The following is a 22,898-nucleotide window of genomic DNA, read 5'->3' on the forward strand; positions in this document are numbered from 1 at the left end:
TAATACCATGCTAAAATAAACATAAACATATATAAATTCCACTTTAAATGTGAATTTTATGGGCAATGGCTGTTAATTATATCCACTTTCTTGATTTTAAATTACAAAACTTAAAGTAAATTGCAACAAATTTTAAAAACCTTGATTTCTTGTAGCATAATTTTCTCAGGTTCAATCATAATAACAACCGGACATCCATTAGAGTGAGAAAAACAAGTTATTAGACCGGGGTGATTTAAAACTTCATTCCATTCATGTAAAGCAACATTGCGAGAGTTTGAGGAACCACCATTACCAGGCTGTTCAGTAACAAAAAAAATTTAATTTTTTTTAATGTCAAAATGTGATTTAAAATTTGATTTTTAAAATTAAAAAAAAAATTTAATCTTTAAAAATAAAAAAAAACAGTTTGAGTAAATAAATAAACACTTATTATCCTTTTTATAAAATTTTTTTAATTTAAAATTAAATTTGATAAAAAAAATCTAGAAATAAAATATTTACCTTATATTGGATAGGAAATAACTTCACAACATTTTCCATAGTTTTATCCAGTGAAGCAGTAAAGTTTTGTCCATTGGTATAACTGAAAAACAAGAGTTTAAGGGAGTGAGAATAAAAACATGAAACACCCTCTCCTCCTATTTGACCTCCATTCTCTTTCAATAAATCACTCTTCACCTAAACACAAAAAATCATTTTCAATTTTTTTAATTGAATAGAAATTAAAAAAGTATTGCTAAAAAACTTTAAAGAAAAAAACAACCTAATTAGTCTCAAAATTATGTTTTTTTGTGTTGAGTTTTTAATTACAAGTAGCTTTTACTATTTAACAACTTTAAATTTTAATTAATTGGTTTTGCTTAAATAATTTTTTTTAAAACTTTAAAAAAATGTTTTATTAAATGTTACAAAAAATTATTAAAAAGAAAAACATTTTTTAACTTCACTTTTTATTTTTTTTTTATTCAAATATATTGCTTTTATTATTTTAATACATGGTTTAAAAAAAATTTCATAAAATTTAATTAACCTTATATCAAAAAAAATAAAAAATAAATTAAATTATTTAGTAATCTAAAAAAAAGTTTTGAATAAAACAGAATACTTACAGTTAAAACATTAGTCATATAGAATGTACCATGTACAGCTAAGCTATCATCATTTAATAACTGACTGTATATATGACCAGTTGATGACATCACAATAATGCAAGTGTCCACTGGACCTTCAACCCCACAAATAATGGTCGCATCCCTTATTTTCCCCGTTGGTAAAAGTAAGTAGTAGATTGGTGATAAAACATCCTGAAAAATTTATAAAATGTATATAGTTATAAATAATTAGCATTTAAAAGTTTTTGAATTTTCAATACTTTAAAATATACACATTAATATACATAAAATCAAAAAAAATATATATATATTTTTAAAAAGAGCTATGAAAATTTTAAAACATCAGTTTTACTCTTATTTTAATTAGGTAAAAGTATGGAAAATATTGTAAAATGTATAAAAATTAATCATAAAAACACAGAAATATGCAGATTTTAAGTAACGAAAAAAAATGGAAAAAAGACTAGTTAGTTAAACATTTAATAATGTTGATTATGAATAAATGTATCCAAGGCATGAATCGAATAACTCATTTATTTCTGAGCATCCGGGATTAAACAAGGATATATTGTTATCAGCTTTTTGATTATAAAAGTCACTTCATTGTTGCAAATACAACCAAGCACTATTGCCCAAAAAGCTCAAAAATTAAAACTAAAAATTTTTCTATACTTTCTAAAAATTAAACTGCCATTTGTGGTGACCAAGTGAATTACATTTTTAAAATTATAAAACTTCACACTGTTAAAAATTTAAATGGAGCTTTCAAAACTAATTAAATAGTTATATAGTTGTATTAAAATTGTTTAAAAGAAAAATTTTAACAATTTTAAAAATTAAAAAAATTAAATTTTTTTTTTTTTTAAATTTACCTTCGAAAGATCATAAATCTTGATAAAATCTGCTGTGATCAAAGCTAAAATAGAAGGAGAAGCTGGCAACCACTTTGCCCTCACTATATAATTACTAGTGGCAAGTTGAGGGTGCAGAACTAAGTGTTGAGTAACTGTACCAGATTGAATTGAACTACTCGGTGACGAAGCAAATATAAGAACGTGGCAATCTTTTAAACCACACACGGCAAGCACTTCTTCATTGCAAGGATTTGCTAAAAATATTGTAGGTAAAAGTGTTTACCAAAAATGTTAATTGAAAGAATTTTTTTTGGGAAGAAACTTTGTAATTTTATATAAATATAACTTTGCCCTTATGAGCTTAACTTTAAATTTTGTATCCCTGCATGGGAAAACATAGAGTAACATTTGTTACACCAACCCAGTCTCCAGAAGACTTTAACAGTTTTAGATAATATCAATTATACTCCCATACTTAAACCACCACTCGGTTTTTGCATTAACAGAAATTGATTTCATTTTTTTGACTTACTTAAGATGGCTACAGCATTAAAGCAGTTAGTAGTAAGTCAAGAGTTCGAACTACTACTAGAACACTTAACTAAGTGTAGATACAAAAGTTACAACACTTAATTACACATATATATAACTCAATATAATAAATAAACTGACCTGTTATAGTAGTAACAGGAAAAGGCATTGCAGTGGTTGACAATCTAGTTAGAGTCAACTTTCGTTTACTTGTGTCAGTTTGTTTTAATAAAGCAGATAGTTGTAGCAATGTAACTTTTCCTTTTTCGTGGCTAACCGCTAAATGTTGCTTGCGACCTGTTTAAACAATAAACAAAAATTTAACACTATTTTTACATTTTTATGTTAGAAATGTAATACTTTAAAGAGGTTAAACCAACTTCTATAGGTTTACAAAAGTATGAGTAGTATGTTTGTGCAAATAATTGCTATATATTAAAGATTAGTGAAAGATATCTATATAGCCGTTATGTATGTATGTCAAACTTATAGGTGCACTGAATAAATGCTGTTTGTGGTAGGTGGGTAAATTATAATAACAAATATTATTTGTGGGTTGAACCCATATTATGACAAGTAAAATGCAGCAGGTAATTGATTAAACAGTTATTATAAAATTGATGTCTATACCTGTCATAGTGGAAAGACAGCACATTGCCACTCTTCTAATAAACTTTGATGTGATAAGTTGTCTGATGGTTTGTGCCTATAAAAAAATCCATAAAAAGTGTAAAAATACTTTTTAAATATTTATAAAAAATATTAATCGAACTCTAACCTGATCACCAGTGAAGTTCGCTTTAACATTCTCGAAGGCTCCCTCTTGTGAGCCAAGTGTCGGAACCATCAAGTTGCTCACTACTGCCACTTCTTTGTCAGTGTTGTGAAGTGAATTAATCGCATTAAGAGCACGGCGAGTACTGCTGGCTAAAAAGATAAATTGTTTAAGCTTTATTTTTGTAGTGAAACATACAATACTTTTCTTTGCATAAAATAATAGTAAAAGTTTAGGCAAGCTTTATAAGGCAAAAATTTAACTTTAATTAAAAAAATAAAGTTTTAAATGCATAAGTTCGATTCCCAGTTGGTATAGCATTCTAGGGTAGTAAATTCCGCCAGTGTGGTGTAGTGGTAAGAACACTTGCTACACCACACATGAGGTCGTGGGTTCAATTCCCACAGCTCTCATGCTGTAGTGCCCTTGCGTAAGGCGCTATAAACGGTATCAACTCCTGCTGAGCCACCACTTAATCGGCAGCATAATAATCGGGTAATTAAAATCTATATAATATTCCAAACTGCCACAGGCAACTCGAGACTGGGTCGGTGTAACTGATGTTACTCTATGATTAAGTCATGCATTCGATTTCCCACATCGAGGATAAAGATATATACAAAAAAAAATTAACATTTCCCTATTTTATACGAAAAATTTTAATAAAGTATATATCTTATAATGAAATAAATAAATAGAAGTTTTTGATACAAAAATAAACCAAATACCTGAATTGAGTTTATAAGAGTCAGAATCCACCACACTTTTCATTGCATCAAGAAACTTTAATAAAGTCGATACAATCGATTTTTGACCTTCAGTAACCTCTTCTTGACCTTCAATAACCTTTCCACCCCCGATCATTTGAAATAAACTTTCCTTGCTTTCTCTTATAACAAGGGGTTGTCCAATCAAAGTTGTTTCTCTTTTAAAACTAAAATGTTATATGAAATTTATTTATGTGAAATTAATTAAAAAAAGCTTTGATTATTTTTTTTGTATATATCTTTATCCTCGATCAGAAAAGGTTAAATGCGCTGCCTCTACATAGAGTAACAACGAATCCCCCAACTCAGTTTCGAGTTGCCTGTGGCAGTTCGGAGTAATATAAAAGCCGGCTTGGCAGGAGTTCATACCGCTTATAAAGCCTTACTTAAGGGTGCTACAGCATGAGAGCAGTGGCGATTAAACCCAGAACATTATGTAGTGTAGAAAGTGTTCTGACCACTACACCAGGCTGCCGGTATTTACATAAATACCTACTACTATAACACTAAAAAAGTATTTTAACTAAAAGTAAGACATAATTTTTACAAAAACTCTTATCTTATTTATTCCATTAATTATGGACCTTTACAATATATTTTGTATGTAAAATTTGTTAAAATATTTAAATTAAATAAACATCAAGATTATGTAATACTCACATTGATTTAGCTTTCTTTGTCACCATTTTTATTAATCTTTCAGCAGCAATAGTGGCTGGTTCTTTAGCTCCTGCTGATGTGTCCTAAATAACAAATTTTACTTGTTTATATTGTCATTTTTTATTGGCAACATGGTGATGTGGTTATAACTCTCGACTTGACAACGAAGGTCCTGAGTTCAATTCAAACAATATGAGCTTTCGCTAAGCCAAAAACCAATGTTCAGATAAATTATTCGACAATTATGATCAAAAATGTCTCAAATGCAAAAATTTTCTTAAAACTGGGTTAAGGTGACAAATTTTACCCTATGTTTAAGCTGTAAAGTCAACTTTTCCACACAACAAAAACTATATTTAACCAACTTAAGTAAATTATTTTTGAATTCTTTTACAAACCCAAAATATTTTAGAATACAAATTTCACCTTTTTATTAACTGAAGTTTTTGAAGTTGAACTTGATGGCAAAATATTTGTGGAAGTTGTTGAAACAGAACTAGAAGTTAGGCGGGTGTCAGAGAAAGCTGAAACTCCTGATGCCACATTGTCACTTCCTGGCACCCTCTTTACCAAAGCCTGCCACATGAATGTACAAAATTATTATAATTTTAATTATTTTGCAATAATGACCAAGTGTCAACAACACTATAGCAAATAAAAGCTTCTGGCATACTATTACATATCATCTTACAATAGTTAAAATATAATGAAATTTGGCAGAGGTTCTAAGTTCAATTCCAACTGTTTGCATGTAATATAATTGTCGAGCAGAAAGTTTTTTTGTTAAGCAACAAAAGCATTTCAACAAACATATTATAATATTTTATGATGAAACAAAAATGAATAAAGTAATGCTTTATTATGTGTAAAATTGTTATGTATATTATCAACTAAATAAAACTTGGATTTTACCTTGCAAGATTTGTTTTCTTTGGCTCCACAATCACAGAAAAAAGATCCATATTTTGCATACACCAAATCATGATTTTTGTGGCAAACTTTGGCACAAATCGTACATACTCCTACTCCGTCGATCATATTGCAAGTATGACACTGATACCTTGATAAAAATAAAATAAAATTTTTAAAAAAATTACATGTAATGGTGCTTCTTAGTGAACGATTTATGTATATGTGTCCAGTTAATAGGCCTTGTGGGTAAATTATTTTGAGCAAATATTAGTTGAAAGTTGCAATAATATTAAGACAATTTAAATCTAGACTGTAAGGGAAGCTATTGACTAGGTAAATATAGTTATTGAAACAAAAAATTAAAAATTTAATATTTAAAATTATTTTTTAATTTTTTTTATTTTTACCAATGTTGGTTCATAAATTTCTTTTGTGTGATCGTGTAAGTACACAACTTGTTCCATAATCCTTCTTCCTCTTCATCTTTCTCCTCCCTTTCCTCCTCCTCATTGGATGACTCTTCATCACTCTCGCTCTGGGAGGAGCAGGAAGAGAAGCTATCAGCTTCTGCAAAAAAGATGAAATTCAGTTTTTAAAAAAAGGGATTAATTTTCTCAAAACAAAAATTAAAAAAACTATAATTTTTGAATTAATTTAATAGGTCTAAGGAGTTGAATTAAATGTTTTTTTTTCACTCAACTAAACACGAGGTATCTTTACCTTGATTTTTATTTTCTTGACTTGCTATAGCAGTTAGTACATCTCCAATATAAAATAATAAGTTTCCACAAGTTGACATTGCTCTTGTGATCTCATTCTTTGAAATAAAAAATTTAAAATTAATCAAACAATTTAAATTTTTTTAAATAAAAAAAAAAAAAAAGAATTAAACCTGATTTTGAGAGTGAATTTTCTCAGCATTTTCCTCGTTCAAAATCAAATTTGTCGCAACTTCCAACCACCAGAGAGCATAAGAGAGCACTTTAGCGTGTCCTTTTCCGTTTTGTGCATTTGCCAACGTTGCTAAAATCACGACAAAAGTTGGTGATATTGACAGCAAGGTTGCCATGGCAACGCTGGAGTTGATTTCTATGGGTAAAATCGCATCCAAAAGTGAGTTGGCCAAATCTTGAACATTTGGTCTAAAAAATAAAAATTTAAAAATAGTTAAAAATAAAAGAAGTTAGTCACTAATTAAAGATTTTAAGCGAATAAAATGATTAAAAAAAATTTTATAACATGGTTTTACAATCCCTTAAATACGTTTCTACAGTTCTTACGTTTTTCGTTTGACGATGTAATTTGCAAGCGTCAAAAGTGCAGTGTTGTCGTCAGTTTTGCCACTAGGTGTTGATATTTCTTGTTCAAAATTGCTCACCCAATCACGCATCTCGGATGCACCAAGCTTGAGTGAACACAGCTGACTGCAAACCAACTCAAGTGGAGGTTCTTTAATTTTTGTCGCTAAAAATTAAATTTTTCTCAAAACTTTTGTTTCTCTCAAGAAAATTTATATTTTAACTCTTTTGTTGAGTTTTAGTTATTTTTTGTCAATTTGTCCCGTTTTTTTTATATAATAATTGCAACTGTTTATATATTTAAATAATTTTTTTTGAATACCTGTTTTACAAAGTTTGGCGATAAATTGTAGAAGTTGATTTGAATATTCAGTAGAAGTAAGTTGTTGGTTGCTAAGCAACAACTTAGTAATATCACCTTTGTGGTTAACTACTTCACCTGTAAGTTAAAAGGGTTTAAAAAAAGATAGTTTTGTAAAAATTTGAAGTCCAACTGACAGTAGATAATTACAAATACCGTTAAAAATCTTTTTGTTGTAGATTTTGCTTGCTTCTTCTAAAAGTTGTTCCGTCGTAAAGAATTTGCACATTGCTCTAAAAATTAAACAGAAACTTTTAACAATTTTACAAAAACTAATTTTTAATCTACACCGTCAGGAACTAATATTTTTTAATTTTTTTAACAAATCCATATTTTTTTCTTGAAATATTACACCTACCGTTGCATGCTTTCATTGCTTAATGCCTCTTCAAGAAAGTTGATGAATCCAACTGCCACCGAGCTGTTATTTAATCCAGTTTTTGGGTTAACGTGATTAACCAAGATGTCATAAGCTCCCTAAAATAACAATTAACACAAGTTTTAAGACAAAATATTATTAAATTATTTTTAAAGTTAAAAATTAATAAAAAAATTCTAGTAATGTAGTTTTTAATTTTTTGATTATTATCACCTTAAGAGCATAGAAATTGAGAACGTCATTTTTTTCTGCGTCTTTGTTTTCCTGGATGCAGAAAGACTTCCGAATCAAGTCCTGGGATTCACGGAAGACAGCATCTGCTAATAATGGAATGACTGCATCATCAATTTGCTCCGGAGGAAGATCTTGCATCAGAACAAGATCCTCGCAAAGTTTCAGCTAAAAAAATTTTTTTTTATTAGTATTTTACTAGCATTAAAAAAATTAAAATTTAATTCTAAAATTAAAGATTAAAAATCTAAATTTATCATTTTTTTAACATTTGTATTATTTTATTATTCTTGTTTTGCCATTTTAAGTATTTTTTATGGACATTTTTTTCATTAATTAAATGTAATTATCTTATTACAAAATTAACACTTTTAGTTTATTTAAAATTTATGCAAAATTTAAACCCTTAAATTATAACTAAAAATTTTTCATAAAATACAACTATAACGTCAAACAATATTAATAAAACTTAAATGTGTCAAATTATTTGACTAACCAGTGAATCTTGAATAAGTATGAGCATAACTGAATAAGATTTTGATTCCATATTTCCAATTTCCCCGTTAATATTACTCAATACCTTCAAGTAAAAATCAATGGTAGGTTTCACTTTGCCAGCAGTGGTACTCAAAGATTCCTAAAAGGCAAAATAAGAAAAATTAATTTAAAAAAGATTTTAAAAAATAAACATTAAAGAAATAATAAAATTTTAAAAGCCTTTACATAAAAAAATTAATAAATAAAATTTAAAAATTAAAAAAAATAATTTTTTTTAGATTTTTATTCACCTTTAGCTCTTTTATCTTTTTCTTTTCCTGGATCCACGAGATGAGGACTTGATTGATGGCAAAAGGAATTGGGATGTTGGTGGACTCCGTGATGTTGGCAATGTCCACATCAATAACATGCATGAGTGCACACAAGGAGGGGTGGGAGGTATCTTTGCACGAATTATCCGGATCATTTTGAAGAGCAACTTTCAAGACATGAGATCTAGAAATTTAAAATAAGCAGTTAAAACTTTTAAACAACCATTAACAAAATTTTAAAAAAACACATTGTTTAATTTTTGTTAACAGCATACTGTTTTTCAATATTCAATATGTATTTTTTTAAAGTTGAAAAGTAAACCTCCGACCTAAATATAAGATAATTTTCAATATTCCAACCCAGACATGTGTTGCCATTATCAGTTTTATTGACTGGCAAAAACATTTTGGCTTTTAAAAGTAATATTTTAAAAGCAAATACTACAGAACCAACAGAGAAGCAGTGGGAATTCAACTTAAAACCCCATGTATAAACTATAATTTTAACTTAACTCAGAAAAATTAAACCCCACCCTTATATAATAATTTCCAATACCTTTAACCATTAGGACACCATTTTAAGCAAATACAGTAAACCAACAAGATTGATTGATTACCTGCACATTTGAGCATGTACTTGTATAGCTTTTAATACAGTCTGTAAGAGATTATTAAACATTGGACTGTTTTTTGACTGATCACTTTCTGGGTTAATTTCTTTCGATTTGGTTCGAACGATCGGCCAAAAATGATCTTTTAAGTGAGTTAGAGTACAATCTATGCTCATTAACTAAAACAAAAAAAAATTACATTATACCCAATTCTTTTTTCAAGGACAGTAAAGTACAAGAATTAGCAATTCTTGCACAGAAAGTACAAGAATAACGTACTAAAGATGATAAGCAAAAACCATGAAGTACAAAGAAAATTAGCAAGGGCTGTAAAAAAAATAAAATTAGTAAAGATAGTAAAGTTTAAGAGGAAATAAGCTAAGACCGTAAATTACAAAAAACAATTTAGTTTAACCGGCAGCGTTGTGTAGTGATAAGAACACTTGCTACACCACACATGAGGGTCGTAGGTTCATTCCCTACCGATCTCATGCTGAAGCGCCCTTTAGTAATGCACTATGAACAGTATAAACTCCTGCTAAGCCAGCACTTAATCAGCAGCATAATTATGGGACAATTATAATCTATAAAATATCCCAAACTGCCACAGGCAACTCGAGACTGGGTCGGAGTAACTAATGTAACTCTATGTTTAAGTCGCGCATTCGACTTTCCCACATCGAGGATAAAAATATATACAAAAAAAAAAGTAAAAAATAAAAAATATAAAGATTAAGAGTTTGTTCAAAAACCGAAATTAAGAGTAATTCAAAATTTTAAAAATTCAAAAACCTAATTTCAAACCTCAATAAGACTTGGTTCATTTTTTCGTTCCACAATCAACTTTTTCAAATTATCTTCGGTAATTTTGGCCAACTTGTGAAGATTTTCGTCCAAAATTTTTACCATGACCGAATTTTCAACTCCTTCCTCCCACAAGTCGGACGAGACGGTCGTTTCGGTCGGTGTAGTGTCCGTTGTCTTGCTTGTCAGAAGTTTGTTGTTGACATAATTAACAGACAGCAAAATTTCACCGGCGTTTTGAAGATTTGAATTTTCAATCCTAAAAAAGAGAAATCTGTTAAATTTTTGAATTGTGATTATATTATGACAATTTTTTTTTGTATATGTTTTTATCCTCGATGTGGGAAAGTCGAATGCGCGACTTAAACATAGAGTAACATCAGTTACTCCGACCTAGTCTCGAGTTGCCTTTAGCAGTTTGGGATATTATAGATTATAATTGCCCAGTAATTATGCTGCTGATCAAGTGCTGACTCAGCAGGAGTTCATACGTTTAAAGCGCCTTACTCAAGGGCGCTACGGCATGAGAGCAGTGGGAATTAAACTCACAACCTCATGTGTAGTGTAGCAAGCGTTCTTACCACTACACCATGCTGCCTGTAAAAAAATTAAAATCCTGACTGTAGAGCGGGCTTTAATTAATAAAATAAATATTGTTGGCATGATTTTTATAAACATAAGAATATGTTAAAACATACTTGTTTAAGATAGAATTAGGTGGCGGGAATTCACTCGCAAATCTCCAAGTTATTTGAAAATTGTATTCTGATAATTGGTTACCAATCGCAGCTGAAACAAATCAAAAAAATTTTCAAAAATATAATTTTTAGAAAAATTTAAGAAACCAAGATTTAAAAAATTTGATTTTAAAGTTTAAATTTATCTTAATTGTTATTTTTTTTACAATATAATTTACCATCATTTTCTTTTATTTTGTCTTTCTCATCAAAGTTAGAAAATTGATTAACAGCCATACAAGATAAATTGTGTGAAAAAGCATCATATAATTGTTCGTATAATTCCTTGTTTTCAAATATAATCTGGAATGCCTATATTAAACAAAACAATATTACTTACAAAAAAAAAAGATTTTTTTTAAAATTAAATTTCTGAAACATTAAAATTATGTAGATATAATAAATTTCGCAACGATATTTTTATTTATTTTTTAAAAATTTTTTTAAATCTTACTTCACTTTTTGTTGTCCAAACTGAATTGTTTCGAACTTTGCTGGATACCAGTTCAAAATAAACCGAGGAATGAAAAGACAAATTCTAAAATCAAAATTATAAAATCAAAATTAGTATATACTAGGTCATTAAATAAGAAAATACAATTGGTGTTTTTAAAAATAATTAAAATCCAGGGTTTAAGACCCACTGTTTTCATTTTGTAGCAGTTTTTATAAGTGAATAGTTTATACTTTGGGACAAAAATTAGATTTTTTAAAATAACCCCAACATAAGTTACTTTACGATTAGGCTTATAGGCTTTAGCAAAGTAAACCTTTTTGCATAACTAAATAAGACATATATATATATATTTAATATTAAAAACCTGATGTTTTGTTGTTGTTTCTTTTGTATTCTTTTCTTTTCCCAATGGTGAATTTGGAAACAAAGAAAATTTAATTTTATCCCGTTTCAGTGTTTTATCCGCCTCATCATTTTGGGTAAAATTCAAGTATTTTTTTGCCGAGTTATATATTTCTCGGGGGGTCTCGTTATCGGTTGATGACAGAACGTTTAGGGGTTCAAAAAAGTTAAATCGAACCTTTAAAACATTAAAAACAATATCTAGACAAAAATGATTTATTTTTGTTCTAATAATTATTTGATCATTAGATTAATTAACAAAAAAAAATAAAAAATTTTAAATAATTTTAATAAAAATTTTTTTATAAAAAAAAAAAAATTTTTCATAAAATTTTTTTTGGTCATTTTTTATATACATACTTGTTCTAAGATGTCTTGAAAAGGTATTGAAAAATAATGAAATAAATATTCCAAGAGAAGTATTAATCTTATTCTTGAAACAATTGGTTTGTTTTTTGAGTTAATTATTCCATCCACAACCTAAAACAATGAACTTTTAGAGTTTTGTCGTCAATAACTTTTTGCAAGTTTAACAATTGTGAATTTCTAAAAAGCTAAAGCCTAATGTTGAAAAAAATAATAAAAAAAAGACAATAACATACTAAAAATATCTAAAAACAATAGTTTAATAAAAAAATTGTAATATTTCTAAAGGCACCAAACCTAATATAATTTGATTTAATATATTTAAGCAATTTATTACTAAAAAAATAAACAGACATTTTAATAGACTTACAAGCTTAAGATAATGTTTTTTTCCATCTATGTTTAAAGTATGAAACAAAAATAAACAAAGTTGGAATACTTCAACTTTTACATCCTTCTCTAAATCTCCATCTTCAAGTTTCTGAAACGAAAACAAAAAAATAAAGAAACAAAACATAAAAAATATAAAAAAAAAAATATATATTAACTTTTAATCATCTACCTAGTGTATTTAATCTAACCTTAACAGATAATTAATATTAAATAAAAATTTAGGATTAAATTTTGAAGCTCTGAGTAGAATTGAACCCAAGACCACCCTGCAATCTGAAAACATAGAATTTACCTCATAATGTTGTATTAATGATGTCACAAAATCAAAAACTATTTGATCATTTTTCCCATTTTTGACTGCTATCTGCTGTTTTTGTATCAAAATCTATAATAAAAAAATAAAATTTTATATTTTTATAATTTTGAAGTTAATATGTAAAAAATTATTATATTACAGGGTACGAATTAACTTTTAAAAAATGGAGGACATATTTTTAAAGCAATAATTAGGTTTAAGTCATAATCTTTGTTTTTTTGTAACACTTGACGCGTTGCGTGGCATTTTTAAAATGTAACGTGTTGTTAAACAATCGTTAATAATTTTTCGCTCAAAAAACGAAACATTTTTGATTAATTCAAGGCTGTGTTATGTATTTAAAAAATTGCGCAACAACTAAACGAACCCGGAGGTGAAGTTTACGCATTGCCAAACATGGAAAGTTATTGTTATTAAATGCCCTATAGTAACCTACATTTAAATTAGTGTCAAACCGGTTAAAAATAGATCGTAACAATACACAAATATACACGAAAGTTTTATTATAGCCTGAACCATATTTGTAATTTTAAAAAACAATTTCGTTTTAGCAAATAGCAATCCGTTATTTCATTCCCTGTAATAATATTAAGTTTAATACTTTTATACCTTTTTAAGTACAATTCCCTATCTTAGTTTAATAAAATCTAACTTTAAAGTTGTTGTTTTTACCTGGGCCTGAATTGTCATTGCAAATGGTCCAAGCAACAAACCATTTGAATTCTCCAAAGATTTTGACAAAACTAGATTTCCAATTTCATTTTTACGATTTTCGTCAAATATTTTACTGGTTAAGATTTTCTGAATAAGATCCAACAGTGGAAGACCTAAAAAAAGAAAAATAATTAGGATAAAATTAGTAAAAAAAGCAAAAAGTACAATTTTTAAAATTACAATTTTTTGTTTATTTTTATTTCTTTCAAACTTACCTTCTTTTCCTACTCCACTTCCATCTTTGTCCAACAAAACCAACATTTTTGATATTTTTCCCAACATGTTATCATCACTTTGTTGTACAAAATATTCCTGGGCTACCGGGTTGTTAGATTTAAGAAAATAATTCACAAATAAGTTAAGAATCTTACTACATTGATCCATCATCTAAAAGTAAATTAGTAAAATAAATTGAAATTAAACATAATAAAAAAATATTTATTAAAAAAAAATATTAATTAACCTTATTCATAATATACTAGTCAATAGCCTACCCTACAGTCATGATTTTAATTGCCTACCCTACAGTCATGATTTTTTTCTTAACCAAAACTGCCACCACAAATGGCAGTTTTATTTATTTTGCAAGGCTGTAAATTGATATGTAATGTTATGTATTGTTTTCTAATCTCTGTTACATGTATTTTATTCTAGCTGATTTTTACTAATATAAGTATTTAAAAATTTAGATTTTTAATAAACAAAAGAACTACAAACCATTTTATTAGTTAACTTATGAAAAGTAGATGTAACAGTAGCATCATTTCCACAATAATTAACCCACACACCACAAATGGCAGTTTTATTAATTTTGTATGTATATATATTGTCCAGTAAACTCTATTATATTTAGATTTAATGTAAACGATTTTTACTAATTTAAATATTTAAATATTGGATTTTTAACAAACAAACCGTTTTGTTGGTCAACTTCTGAAAAGTTGATGTGACAGTGACATCATTAGTTGAACTTTTGCTAACCTTTGAACTTTGACTTTTTGACCTTTAAAATAAAAATATTCAATTTTAGAAATATTAAGAATTTTAATTTTCACAATTTTTTTTTCACAATTTTAATTTTTCTAATTTTTTACTTGGAAGTCTTGAAATCTCCCTCTAGTGATGGGAGTTGAGCTTCGGGGACGATTTGTTGAGTTTTGTCCTCTTCTTCTTGTTTTGGAACATCTGCAGACATTAAATTGATCATCCAAGCTCCTAGAAGTGATCCCGGCTCGGAATAACCTGATTCTTAGAAAAATAGTTCGTAAAAATTTATAAAAAAAAATCAAATTTAAAATTCTGAAACCCACCACTAGAAACGTCAGAGTCATCGGAGGATGTGATGTCATAATACCCAAACTCCTCTGCATCTTCTGATCCCCCCGAATCAGATCCTGATTCAACCTCAACATTAGCTAAAAAATTTTTTTTTTTAAATTTTGATTTATTTTTTTAAAAACATTCAATATTACACAAAAAAAACAGTTTAATAATTAATCTAAAACGTTTAAAAAATCTGTAATAATAAATAATAAATATATTTTTATTGTAAATTTTTTTTGAGTGTTCTTGTACCTTCAACCTTTTGTTCAGGTTTGACTTTTTTCTTTATATTTTCAAGTTGTTTAAAGCAATTGTAAGTCCATGTTAGCAGCAAGTCAATAATGTTGAACTTTAAAAAAAAATTAAAAATTAAAAACTTTGTTTTATATGCATACACTTAAACAGTATAAAGAATTACTTGTAGTTTACAGTTCTCCAAAAACATTAATCCTTAAAAGTAATAAGATGTAAGAATCGTAAAAATAACAAGAACAATATGCTTTAATTATTGCAACTAGTTTTAAATATTTATATATATATATTTTTTTGTATAATATATATTTATCTTTATCCTCGATGTGGGAAGGTCGAATGCGCGACCTAAACATAGAGTAATATTAGTTACTCCGACCCAGTCTCGAGTTGCCTTTAACAGTTTGAGATACTATATAGATTAAAATTGCCCAGTAATTATGCTGCTGATTAAGTTCTGGCTCAGCAGGAGTTCATACCATTTATAGCGCCTTACTCAAGGACGCTACAGCATAAAACCAGTGAGGATTGAACCCACGACCCCATGGTGGTGTAGCAAGTGTTTTTACTACTACACCACGCTGCCAGTTAAAAATCGTAACCTAATTAAAAAATTATAATAACCTATCATTGCATATCTGATGATTATTAAGTTAAAATAGAAATTAAGGGTACATATACGTAAGGTTCAGAGTATTAAAGTATAAATTTTAAATAACCTTAAAAAGAATAAGATATTTGTAAAGTAAAAGTGTTCATTCAAGGAGCTAACTAAGTAATCTGTATTAATTTAAGTATATATATTTTTTTCAACACAAAAGTTATATTTTATAACAAAATTATTAGATACTAAACTTTACTACACATAATATAGTTATAATATGAAACAATTTACCTTTTTTGTAATTATATTAAATCTTTTTCCAGTATCACAAACTTGTAACAAGTCCTCAATTAAATAATTTTCATCTTTAAGTTGTGTTGAATTTAAGTTAGAATGTTGAGATAATAAATCATGAAGTTGATCTGTTAGTGAATCCACCAATGCTACCATTAAAATATTGCTAAAAAATAGAATAATTATATACTGAAAATTTTACAAAATGAATAAATTTAAGAATAGATAAATTTTCTAAAATAAGTAATAATTTTTTTTATATAAATAGGTAGCTTAGATGAACGTACTCTAATTTTTTATTTTACATAAGAACTGAAAAATTGTAAAATTTTAAATAAAAAAATTATACAGAAATAAAAAATCTTCTAAATTTAATTTGTTATTAGCAATAAGTTTACTGGCAGCGTGGTGTAGTGGTAAGAACACTTGCTACACCACACATGGAGTCGTGGGTTTAATCCCCACTGCTCTTACGCTGTAGCGCCCTTGAGTAAGGCGCTATAAACAGTATGAACTCCTGCTGAGCCAGCACTTAATCAGCAGTATAATTATCGGGCAATTATAATCTATAATATCCCAAACTGCCACAGGCAACTCGAGTCTGGGTCAGAGTAACTGATGTTACTCTATGTTTAAGTCGCGCATTCGACTTTCCCACATCGAGGATAAAGATATATATAAAAAAAAGGTTTATTTAAGGCAATTAATTGTAAAAATACCTCGTTTTTTTGCCTGTTATTTTATTGTCAGTATGTTTGTCTTGTTTAGAAACATCAATAACAGCTTGAAGTCCTTTTAGCAAGCAACAAATTGAAATAAGATCGTAGTTGTTCAACACTGTTAAATTTTCACTTTTTTTTAAACTTTCTCGCATCACTTTGTGAATGCAAATCTAAAAAAAAATTTCTTATTTTATGACAATTTTAAAATTGTTAAAAAATTCATTTTAAAAAACATGGTATTTAAAAATTTTTTATTAATAATTATTTTTTTTTAAGATTGCCAAATAAAGACATTATTTTTATTTTTTTTTATTATAGGCTTTTTATTATTTCAGTTACAAAAGCAAAGCTAAATTAAATAAAATTAAAAACAAATTTTTAACAGAATATTAAAACAAAAAAGTTTGAAATATTTAATAATTAAAAAATTACAGAATCTTTGACAGCATTTGAAGCATTTTCCATCAACTCAACCTCCCTACTTTGCTGCAAATCCACATTTTTCTCGTCATCTGTGAATACAAAAGTTCTATTATTACATCATAAACACTAACAATTCGTTGGAAATAAGTTATATATCTTTTTAGTTTTGCATAAAAAAAAGACAAGATTAAAGGTCTGTTCACACGACAAGGTAACGTTGCGTTGCGCTACATAACTTTACAAGTTCTAGGGATTAACAAATACAAAATATCTAATAAAAGTATACCGCTTACAAAATCTTGCACAAATTTCGCTTCGGCTACAAAACTTTACGAAATCTTACGGGACTTTCGTACATGTGAACGACTCTGTTCATTTTAAATGGTTGTGAAATCTAACACTACGTTACGTTGCGTACGTCGTGTGAACGGCGTTTAAATATGCAATTTAAAATACATTAATAAAACATGAATATAAAATTCAATTTAAAATTTAAAACATGCCAAAATTATTATACAAAATTTTAAAGAACAACATGACATAGTCGTTAACCCTATTTACTATACTTTTAAGCATTTTAAAAAGCCTTACCATGGTCAAGTACCGACATACCAACAGTTACACTTATACCAGCGCACAAACAACTTAAAGCAACATCACAGTTCGATTTAATTTGGTTTTCATTCGTTGGGTTTAATATTGAGGGGGCAAAGGTGGCATATGACACAAGCTTTAGATTGTTTTGTAACAGCTGAAGCCTAAAAAATTAAAAAAAAATTAAAACTCAAATATTTTGAAAATGTGAGAAAAATTACAAAATAAAATAAAACAAATAAATTATTTTTAGATTACCCATTCTTTACAGCTAAAGCATCATTAACAGAAAGTGGCAACACTAATTGTTTATTAGAACCAGTTTTAAATGCATCAAATGCTCGTTTATGTCGATTTACATATCTCGAAAGATAAGGTAATTGTAAGAACGACTTAAACAACTCAAATTTGGTAGACAGAATGTGTAACTGTTTTAGGTTTAGCTCAGTAAGTTGGGTAAATGCGGATGAACCTAAAAAAATTTAACATTAAAATTATAAAAATTTAATAAAAATTAATTAAACTAGTCCATACCCCACCTACTTTCAGGATTTTAATTGTCGTAATATGGTTGTAATGCAACTTTTAACTAATATTTGTCATAATAACTTATCCACGCACCAAAAACGCAAGTTATTTTTGTCATGTGACCTTAAAAATTTAGACGCCCTTGAGTAAGGTGCTATAAACGGTATGAACTCCTGCTGAACCAGCACTTAATCAGCAGCATAATTACCGGGCAATTATAATTTATAATATCCCAAACTGCCACAGGCAACTCAAGACTGGGTCGGAGTAACTGATGTTACTCTATGTTTAAGTCGCGCATTTAACTTTCCCACATCGAGGATAAAGATATATATATACAAAAAAAAAAGAAAAAAAATATACCTAATGTCCACTGCCCAATTATTTATATAAAACTCGTTAAAAAAAATTACATTAAATAATTAGGTTACAATTTTTTTTATAAAAATTCATTTACTTTTGACTTCACTTTCCAGAAAACTGAACATATCCGAAACAGAAACCGAATCAGAATTTGTTGAACTCGTTTCTGTTTCTTGATTCTGGTCGGAATTCATTTTAACCGACATTGGAATTTGAGCAGACTTCATCATTACAGCAAATGTAATTAGGTTCTCTTTAGGATATTCACATTTACCTACAGATACAAAATAAGTGATTAGAAATGGTAAACTAATTAGGAGTTAATTGGATTAACCCAGTTTTTAATTAATAATTCTACACAATATAACTTACATTAAGCTATTTCGAGTTTTATCAAAATTCAAAATCTTAACACTGCATTTAAATACAAAAATTATAAAACAAATTTTTTGTTATTGTTTCATCTTACCACATAATGACATCATAATAAGCATGACATGCTTGGGTGCACACAAATACAAAAGATCGAAATTCACAATCCGAGTCATACAAAACTCCAGAATAATCTGACATGCCTCACTGACTTTCCGCAAATCTTCCAACTTAACTAAAACAAAAAAACTTATTTTTAGTAAAATATTTTTTTATAAAATCAATTTTTTTAATAATTTATTTAACAGAAAATAATTATATTACATGTTTAAAAGATTGTAATAAAGATTTATTAAGTTAATTGCATTAAAAAAGAAGTAAAAAATTACAAATACTATTTAATAAATTCTATAATATATTTTACTTAAATCTTCGAAGCTAGAGAGAAGATATCCAGATAAGTAAACGAACATCGCGTAAAAACATTCATTAGAAGTATCATGGTCAAATATATTGTCTTTGCTATAAATAAAAAATAAATTATAAAAATAAAAATAAATTTAAAAAAAATTAATTTTTTTATTTAAAATAATTTTTCAATATTTTTTTGTTAAAAAAAATATGTGGAAATAATTAATAAAATAAAAAAAAAATATTTTAAATATATTGATAATATTTAATATAATATTCCATGCAATTTTAATTTGCACCCAATAGAGTTTGTTACACATTGCTTTTGTAATCTCTAAATTCAAAACACCTGCATGGCTCAGTGGTAAAAACTGGGTCCTACACTACATGAGGTTGTGGGTTGAAACCCCACTAACACCATGTTCAGTTAAATTACATTTTAAACTTATTAATTTCCAACATTCTAAGAGTTTAAGTCATTTTAAAGTAACATTTTACAACCACCTCTCTAGCATAGTGGTTAAAAGTCTTTCGTTAATAGTCATGAAACTAAGAGTTTGATTCCCACTAGAAGCATGTTAAGTGGCAATAAAAAGTTTTACACATATTAATTAAAACATTTATTTAAACATTTGTACTTTTTGATAATAGCATCCACCACAGCAACGACATCTTTAGGTTGAAACTGGACTGAAGTTCCTCCCAGAAGAGGCTTAACAGCCGTTTCCCAATCAATCATTCTCGATGCAAGATCACATCGAAAACAGATAAACAAATTACTTTTAACAATTTACAGATTTAAACTTTGTTTTTTAAACAATAAACAGATATCCTGAAAGTGGTATGTGTGTAATTTATATTTTATCAGTTTATTATCACAGGTAGATATAAAACATTTTACTTTAAAAATTGTTTAATTTTACCATTTTAATATTTTCGTAAAATCAAATAAAATTTAAATTACGAAAATTAAAAACAAGTAACTGAACGTAAAATAATTAACAAATTTGCAATTAAAAAGCATTTATTAATTTTGCAAATAAAACAAAACCTTAAAAACTTCAATAGTTTACCAAAACAAATTGCAGAAAATATATAAAATACGTTACTTCCTCGTTTAGTTCAGTTAGTTTTGAGAACATGACTTTGAAATAATTGAATCAAAATTATAACCCCTGTGCGTCTAGAATAGACGTTTTAACTTACATGTATAACTAATTTACAAACATATTTATTCTCGGTTGTGTCATTTTAGAAAAAAATAAGTTTCTAAAATTTAATAAGTGCAAATCTAAATATAAAATTTTACAGTTAAGAATACGTTGAAAAAAACATCCGTATAAAAGAACTCCGTATTCGGTTAAAACAGTCCGCCTTTGTTATGAAGCCGTATTACTATATTTGTTTTGCAAATTGCCCAAACGCAGTTTTTTAATTATAACTTTATTTGGTTTGACTAAAAATGGGGCTTTGCCCGAAAGTAGACTTCATAGTGGGGCCTGCAATTCTCATATATTTCGCCACATTGATAACTGAGATTGTGTCATCTGTTCCTGTAGGTTTAGTTCAGGTAAATAACAACAACAAAAAAGTTATTTGCATTTAATTATGTTTTAAATATTACCTTTAGCTGTTTAGATATATTTATATGAATAAGTTACTTTATTGTATTATTTTTTTTATAAATTATAGTAATTATTTAACTTAAACTAATTAAAGTACACTTATATTAGAAATGTAATGGCACAGCAATATTTTTTGTTATTCTCGTAAGGTTATGACGTCACTAAATCAAAAACACGTAAAAACAACACGACATTTTAAATTTTTATTTAATAACAATACCATATACACTAAGCACAAAAATTAGCTATACAATGTAATATTTAAATTTCTAATTCCAAAATTAATTTTTTGCAGAATGACTTTAACGGCAACTGTATTTTATCAGCCACTGTTCATTATTTCGATAGCGGTTTTCCAGTTTCTATCGTCCCAGACAACAAAACGATGATTGTAGATTCGTTTGGAAGCACCAGCACTTGTGTTTTTTGCACATACCTCACTATTTTCACAGTTCTTTTCTGTCTCGGATATGGTGGTTATTCTGCATTTGCAATCTACAAAGATGTAGAAAATGCGTAAATAAATTTTGCCATTTTTTAACTTAAAATGCAAAAATTACAAAATACAAGCTTTCAAATTAAACTAAATCAGAGATACTATTGCAATACTAATTGTATTTAAATTTTGTTTAAAAAATTTTTTTTTTTTTAGGTTTCAAATGTGGGTGTTGCCAGCAATAATGGCTAATGTGCTTCTGTTTGTCCTAAAATTTGTTAGCTCTTGTATACTTAGTATCGGCGTGTCAGAGCTGTGTAAGTCAGTCACCGATAATGCTCAAGTCGAGTAAGTTAAAACATGATATCAAATGAAAACCATAATTATTGTTTAAAAACTTTCTTTACACTGCATTATAACTCAAATCTATTTTAAATGTTAGGTGTACTTGCTTTTTTTTTGCCTGTTTAAATAATTCTAAGTTAAACTCGTATTAAAAACTGTATAAATAATTGTTTCTTTAAAGAACCTGCAAGGATGGGCAGGATTTGAACTGGGTAAGTCCAGATGGAGTAGGTTATAGTGGGGATAGATACGACACTTACCTACTTACAGCTCAGGTATTATTAATTTGCTGTTTAAATAACATTTATTAATCACCAATAAAAACAAGTTTGAAAAGGCATTGATAAAAATTGTCTCACTAAGATACTAATATTAAAACATTATTTAAAAAAAAACCTTGTTAGAAAATTGTTTTTTGTTTATAGTCAGCTTCTTGGTTTTCTGTATTTGAGTGGTTCTTGCTTTCTGGTTTTGCAATCTTACATTACCGCCGAAACTTGGCATACAGAGGCCAGGGTCAGGTGCCTACTGGTTCAGGATTTGGGGCTTCTGACACCCAGGGGGTCGTTGCTAACGAGTATTTGCCCGGCAACTCAATTAGCAATCCAAACTATAAGAGGTTTGAAAATGAAAGCTAATAAAAAAAGCCAAAAAAATATTGGTTTTGTATAAAAATGTATAAATCTTCAGTTTCAAATGATTTTTTTAGTGAGTGTAGTAATCATATCTTATTAATATTTCATACTTTATTTTTCATATAACTGTAATTGAATGTAGAGATTACCAACAATTATATTCTGTAATTTGTGAGTGTTAATTTTACCTGATGTGTTATCTGTATAACTCAAGTCCTCCTATTATTGATGTGCCTTAATTCATTTAAATTTGAGATTTTTTTGTATTAGCTATAACCTTATCTTTTTACATATACCATTAATTTGCAATATATTGTATTATACTAATGTTCATATTTACTAAAAGTTAAAACTACCCCATAAATATTCTATTGTTGTATATTTTACTTTTAAATTAAAGTGCAATTTGAATCAAAATACCTTAATACTACTACTACAGTGTTTATAATCTTGCCTTGATTTTTCCTTTTTGCCAATTG

At 27.7% G+C, this 22,898-nt stretch overlaps 2 protein-coding genes across 2 annotated transcripts in view; one reads left to right on the plus strand and one right to left on the minus strand.

The window, feature by feature from the left end:
- LOC145753207 (E3 ubiquitin-protein ligase UBR4-like) overlaps positions 1 to 20,195 on the minus strand; it is a 48,838-nt gene extending 28,643 nt beyond the window's left edge. The window contains exons 1-45 of the mRNA XM_082569605.1: positions 20,017 to 20,195; positions 19,392 to 19,489; positions 19,065 to 19,202; positions 18,690 to 18,869; positions 17,963 to 18,176; positions 17,702 to 17,868; positions 17,120 to 17,199; positions 16,685 to 16,857; positions 15,963 to 16,131; positions 15,068 to 15,164; positions 14,803 to 14,907; positions 14,587 to 14,740; positions 14,408 to 14,495; positions 13,708 to 13,879; positions 13,451 to 13,605; positions 12,755 to 12,847; positions 12,440 to 12,550; positions 12,064 to 12,183; positions 11,666 to 11,881; positions 11,299 to 11,382; positions 11,024 to 11,156; positions 10,806 to 10,896; positions 10,108 to 10,366; positions 9,310 to 9,482; positions 8,672 to 8,876; positions 8,380 to 8,520; positions 7,866 to 8,051; positions 7,632 to 7,750; positions 7,430 to 7,506; positions 7,235 to 7,351; positions 6,895 to 7,078; positions 6,507 to 6,756; positions 6,335 to 6,431; positions 6,022 to 6,181; positions 5,615 to 5,762; positions 5,129 to 5,278; positions 4,703 to 4,785; positions 4,004 to 4,209; positions 3,279 to 3,427; positions 3,131 to 3,206; positions 2,642 to 2,797; positions 1,988 to 2,223; positions 1,113 to 1,307; positions 505 to 681; positions 141 to 299 (exon numbers count right to left, since the gene is read on the minus strand). Of these exons, the coding sequence (XP_082425731.1) occupies positions 141 to 299; positions 505 to 681; positions 1,113 to 1,307; positions 1,988 to 2,223; positions 2,642 to 2,797; positions 3,131 to 3,206; positions 3,279 to 3,427; positions 4,004 to 4,209; positions 4,703 to 4,785; positions 5,129 to 5,278; positions 5,615 to 5,762; positions 6,022 to 6,181; positions 6,335 to 6,431; positions 6,507 to 6,756; positions 6,895 to 7,078; positions 7,235 to 7,351; positions 7,430 to 7,506; positions 7,632 to 7,750; positions 7,866 to 8,051; positions 8,380 to 8,520; positions 8,672 to 8,876; positions 9,310 to 9,482; positions 10,108 to 10,366; positions 10,806 to 10,896; positions 11,024 to 11,156; positions 11,299 to 11,382; positions 11,666 to 11,881; positions 12,064 to 12,183; positions 12,440 to 12,550; positions 12,755 to 12,847; positions 13,451 to 13,605; positions 13,708 to 13,879; positions 14,408 to 14,495; positions 14,587 to 14,740; positions 14,803 to 14,907; positions 15,068 to 15,164; positions 15,963 to 16,131; positions 16,685 to 16,857; positions 17,120 to 17,199; positions 17,702 to 17,868; positions 17,963 to 18,176; positions 18,690 to 18,869; positions 19,065 to 19,202; positions 19,392 to 19,489; positions 20,017 to 20,117 (6,642 nt within the window). The 5' untranslated portion in view covers positions 20,118 to 20,195. The remainder of the gene's footprint in view (positions 1 to 140; positions 300 to 504; positions 682 to 1,112; positions 1,308 to 1,987; positions 2,224 to 2,641; positions 2,798 to 3,130; positions 3,207 to 3,278; positions 3,428 to 4,003; positions 4,210 to 4,702; positions 4,786 to 5,128; positions 5,279 to 5,614; positions 5,763 to 6,021; positions 6,182 to 6,334; positions 6,432 to 6,506; positions 6,757 to 6,894; positions 7,079 to 7,234; positions 7,352 to 7,429; positions 7,507 to 7,631; positions 7,751 to 7,865; positions 8,052 to 8,379; positions 8,521 to 8,671; positions 8,877 to 9,309; positions 9,483 to 10,107; positions 10,367 to 10,805; positions 10,897 to 11,023; positions 11,157 to 11,298; positions 11,383 to 11,665; positions 11,882 to 12,063; positions 12,184 to 12,439; positions 12,551 to 12,754; positions 12,848 to 13,450; positions 13,606 to 13,707; positions 13,880 to 14,407; positions 14,496 to 14,586; positions 14,741 to 14,802; positions 14,908 to 15,067; positions 15,165 to 15,962; positions 16,132 to 16,684; positions 16,858 to 17,119; positions 17,200 to 17,701; positions 17,869 to 17,962; positions 18,177 to 18,689; positions 18,870 to 19,064; positions 19,203 to 19,391; positions 19,490 to 20,016) is intronic.
- A 422-nt stretch (positions 20,196 to 20,617) lies between these two features.
- LOC145752489 (transmembrane protein 179B-like) lies at positions 20,618 to 22,884 on the plus strand. Its single transcript, XM_082568789.1, has 5 exons — positions 20,618 to 20,948; positions 21,299 to 21,519; positions 21,656 to 21,787; positions 21,966 to 22,059; positions 22,210 to 22,884. The coding sequence occupies exons 1-5, from the start codon at positions 20,841 to 20,843 to the stop codon at positions 22,420 to 22,422; spliced, it is 768 nt and encodes a 255-aa protein (XP_082424915.1). The 5' UTR covers positions 20,618 to 20,840; the 3' UTR covers positions 22,423 to 22,884.
- Positions 22,885 to 22,898: the final 14 nt, after the last annotated feature.

This window comes from Corella eumyota, chromosome 5, assembly GCF_963082875.1.
Source record: "Corella eumyota chromosome 5, kaCorEumy4.1, whole genome shotgun sequence".
Taxonomy (NCBI): domain Eukaryota; kingdom Metazoa; phylum Chordata; class Ascidiacea; order Phlebobranchia; family Corellidae; genus Corella; species Corella eumyota.